This window comes from Atractosteus spatula, chromosome 24 (genome assembly GCF_055471065.1).
Source record: "Atractosteus spatula isolate fAtrSpa1 chromosome 24, fAtrSpa1.hap1, whole genome shotgun sequence".
Classification (NCBI taxonomy): domain Eukaryota; kingdom Metazoa; phylum Chordata; class Actinopteri; order Semionotiformes; family Lepisosteidae; genus Atractosteus; species Atractosteus spatula.
The window spans coordinates 5,602,180-5,606,859 of NC_142729.1; the positions used below are offsets into that span (position 1 = coordinate 5,602,180).

The 4,680-nt window shown below is 35.5% G+C and overlaps 1 protein-coding gene across 1 annotated transcript; it reads left to right on the forward strand.

Annotated features, from left to right (window-relative positions):
* The first annotated feature begins 2,760 nt into the window (after positions 1–2,760).
* LOC148815819 (G protein-coupled receptor 4-like) lies at positions 2,761–3,675 on the forward strand. Its single transcript, XM_088904704.1, has one exon. It carries the CDS (start codon positions 2,761–2,763, stop codon positions 3,673–3,675), a length of 915 nt encoding a protein of 304 aa, XP_088760830.1.
* Positions 3,676–4,680: the final 1,005 nt, after the last annotated feature.

The window sequence follows — 4,680 nt, forward strand, 5'->3', positions numbered from 1 at the left end:
GACTAGCACGCAATCATAATAACCTGAATGAAGACCTTGCTGTAGTTTTGGTAAGATCGTGTTTTATTTCCACCTCTTATGGTATAAAACTCTGGAATACCTAGTCAAGAACCCTTTAAATGATTAAAGTTTTTATGTTGTTTCAAAGGCATTTAGTGTTGTTTGGGTACTAAAAAAATGAAACGCAACAGTACAGCTTTCAGAACATTTTGGAAGCTACATGACAGTGAGATCATTAATTAGATCAATTTATCAATATCTTAAGGACAACAAAGGATTTCACAGAAGAGCAGAAAAAAAATTTGATTCCAAAATGTAGTTGTTATTACTGCTTGTATTTTAAGATTTTTTCACAAAGCTACATTTCTGTCCAGGCTTTCTTTTAACTCATTCTGCTACAGAGTTTTGAGAAAGTGTACTGTATCTAACATATTAAGAAGCAAGTGTTATAATGAATTCACCTGCAGACTTTATAAAGGTTCACTCACAAAAATGCATTTTCTCTAATGTGGTATTTTTTAACCTGGATGGTTGAGTGGAACATGGAAATATATATATATATTTAAAAATGGCATACTGTAAAATTTTGAATGTCTTGACATTTTGTTTTATGTTTTATTTTTTTCCTGAATAGTACTATTATGCAGAAATTAAATCTCACTTTTTATTAATGACTGATTGAAAACGTTTTCAAAAGCAATGCAAAGTTTAGGATGTTAGAAATATCTGCAAATCTGCTGATTATTTTGGCTGCTAATAAATATACTGTTGTTTTCCAAAACTCCTTTTGTTAAACATGTAGAGTACATTATTTGCATCCTTTATGTTTTAAAAGCACTTGTGTAAATGTGGAAATGATGGATAATTTTCTGAAATTGTTTAGATACTGTTTATATTTCAAATGTGAAGTTAAAATTGTATAATATAACCCAATACATTGGGTTTTTTTTCTCTATACTGTCTAGAAGATGTAAGTTATGATTCACAGAAGCAGCCTTGTCAGACTCAGTGTTTCCCATTTTATATGTATTGTTTATGTGCTCTGTTTGAAATATTCCACCCTTTTGAAATTTATATAATTTTTTTTGAATGTCATTTGCTGTTTCCTTGATGGTGATAGTTGAATACTGCAAAGGAACAGGTAACGGGTTTAATCCATGCTGAAAAGAAAAGAAAGGAAACACAATGTTTCGGCTCTGGAGCTAATTTCATCACCAAGTTTAGCATTCATTCCTTATCCATCCTCTCTGTTTTCCTGTCCAATAAACAGTTCTCCACCCAAACCTCATACACATCCCAGAATTCCTACCAACTGTAATTTGAGAATTATTTTTTAAATGGTAACTTTATCAAGAGCCTTCATAAAATCGAAATGTGCTGTATTGTACTGTATTGTTCTGGGTGTATCCATTCCTGCTGTAGCTTGATCAAAGAACTCTAAGTCTCAGTTAAACAAGACGTGTTTTCTAAATCCATGGTGACTATCCTTTAAGGTATTATTTTCTTATAAGTTATCCTATGTTTGGGCAGTGGTTAGTATTAATGTCTCACAGCAGGTTCAGTTCCAGACTTAGGATGCTGCCTGCGTGGAGTTTGTACTGTATGGTCTCCCTATGTTCACATGGTTTCTAATTCTAGTTCTAATTATTGTTCCCATATATTCAGATGTAATAGAATTCACAGTCACCTGGTCTATAATTATTTGGATCAGTTCTCTTTCCTTTATAGATGGACACTAGCGTACACTAGCACAATACAATACATTATACCAGTGTTTTAATCAATGGTGCTTCTAGTGCCTTAGAAACACTTCTGCCTCTTCTGTGATAAAAATAGTGAATATACAACTTTTTCCTTTCACTGGCAGAGGCATGATATTAATGCCTCCTTTGTGGACATCTGTGTGAAATACTCCTTTAGTTATTTAGTCATTTCCTTTTCATTGTGTAGCACTTTACCATTATTTAGCCAAGTATATTTTATAGCACACTTCACCGCAATGAGAATATCTTGTAATAACAACTGAATTTGAAATTGAGCAGGCCATGTCCTTATAAATGGCTCATAAATAGTTCAAAAGTCTTTTCACTTTCTTTTATGGTATCTCCATTGCATTTCAATTTAATCTGCGCTGAAGTTGCCTTGCTTTTGTAACTGTCATTATTTTTTGGAACACAATTCAACACACATCATTTCTAGTTTATTTTCTATTGTTAGAATTTGTATTGCTTTTTCGACTCAGCACGTGACCTGTAACAACTGAAAAGACCTTTTAAAATGGATGGCCAGACAGGATAGGTTATGTTTTTTTATAATGCCCTTGTTCTGATCATGCAAAAAATGCGGTCATTTTATTAAATAATACTGAATTCTTAAGGAAATGGTGTCACGGTGCCTATGGACTTACTGTAGACAAAGACACTAAAAATGAGAATTACATATGCATGCAACTATTACACATTACATTCATTCCAGTGATTCTACTGATACAGTTACCTGTATCTACCAGCTGAATGAAGCAGAGAGAATCTAAGCTTTCAATAAATATCAATGTGTCCCAGCCTCTATCACTTCCTTTCAATATGTATTGAAATAGAAGATGTTTTCTTTTGATACCCGAAGAAGGTTCCACAGCCAAAATGTTGTGTTTCCGTTCTTCTCTTTCCAGCATGTAATAAACCTTTACTTGTTCCTTGACATTTTCTTTTGACTGATTTATAAACTATAGTGTTCCTCTTTCTCCCCCTTCCACAGATCACGATGGATGCTTTCTCCATAAACTCAAGCCTAATATTTAACTACAGTTCACCCAACACCACAGAGAAGCCTTGGACTCCGTTTGTCGGATGTGAGGAAAAGGTTGCTGGCATTTTATTTACCTTAAGCGTGCAGATTATCAATGTCATTCTGGGTATACCAGCTAATGTGATGGTCCTGTGGTTTTTGCTGAGAAACACGGGTGAAGCCTCCACTTCAGATATCTTCCTGTTGAATCTTGCATTCTTGGATGGTTTCTTTGGCTGCATGGTCCCTCTAGACCTGGTTAATGTATTTTTTCTCAATAACAAAGATGCCTGGCGTGTTCAGCTGTTTGCTTACGGTTTAAAAGACATGGGGGGTCCCCTGTTTCTCTCCTGTGTCTGTTTAGACCGGTACGTAGCTGTGCTGCATCCCATCACTTTCACAGGCCTCAAAGATCACAAATACAGAGCAGCCTGCTCGGTGGTGGTGCTGGCCATCACGTTAGCATACGCCATTGCCAAGGCCATTGGGGGGATTGAGAACTTTGAGAAGATATTCACTGTCAGCATCCTGGCTTCCTTTGCCTTTATGGTCTTCTGTAACATCTCCATCCTGTGGGTTCTGAAGCGATCTGGACCAGGGAAAGATGAGATGCACCCCATGAAGAAGAAGGCCTTCAAGATGGTTCTGTCCATCCTGGCTATTATAGTGTTTAATTATCTCCCACCTGTAGCTCTTTTCCCATTTCAGCAGTATTATTCTGCTGATGAGTTTAAGTGCTACATCCAGCCCTTCGCCTTTTCCTTTGTTAATATTAGTAGCAGCATTCAGCCCTTACTCTACCTCTCCAGACTGGAGAACAAGCTACCATGTCTATCAGAACCAAACAGTAAAATGTGTTGTTCAACAAAGAATCTGTGTTCAGAAGGATAATCAATTCTATTATGTATTCAAATTACAAACTGTTCAAGATGTTTCTACCTGTTTAATGTAGATTGCCTTAGCCAGGTGAAGTTGAAACAGTTTTGGAACATCTGTCAGGAGTTCTGTCAGAAATGTAAGCAGTTTTGGGTCATCTGTCAAGAAAAGCTGGGAAATTACTTAATATTGGTTTCAAAAGAGCTACATTCTATGTGCCTCTTGTTTAATAATCCATATATATTTTTAAGTCTAACTAATCTTATCATTTGTACTGTATGTATGCTGTGGCATCACTCTGTATTTTACAATGTTACTCTATTTGGATAACTTGATATACACTTAATAAAGTCTAAAGAAAATTGGCTTCCTTTGAGTTATTCTATTGAAATATGTATAGAGGCAATGAAGTTCAGACAGAATACATGTTTGAAGAACAAAAAATATGAAAGAACAAATTGTTGCATTGGGTGGCATGTTGGCACAGTGGTTAGCATTGCTGTCTTGCAGTGTTGGGGTCCTGGGATCAGTCCCAGTCTTGGGGTGCTCTTTGTATGCAGTTTGTATTTGCTTGGATTTCCACAAAAAATCCCCATGAACAGAGAGAACCTGCAAACTCAGAAACTGAACCCAGGAACCCAGTGGATAGAAGCAGTGATGCTAACCACTGTGCCTCCCTAGTAGTAGTAGTAGTCTTCATGGTTATAGAACAATTAAAAATTTGAATGGTACCTTGTGAGTATTTTTATGGATACTAGTAATAATCTGACAAAACAAAAAGCAAGCTTGCACACCAATTCAAACTTTGCAACATTCAGTTTTATCAATCTGGCATGATGCAAAAGATTGATAATTCCCAGGGTTTCCAAAGATATTAATGTACAGTTTAAATAAATTGACTATAGCACTTGTTATGGTGAACCTCATAAATAAATTCAATCATCTTAAAGACAAGTATAAATTTATTTACTGTCGCAAATCAACATTTATCTAAAATCTTTAGAATAATAGTTCATTTTT

What these genes read in the sequence shown, in the direction of transcription:
- LOC148815819 (XM_088904704.1), top strand. Translation starts at nt 2,761, where the DNA reads ATGGATGCTTTCTCCATAAACTCAAGCCTAATATTTAACTACAGTTCA.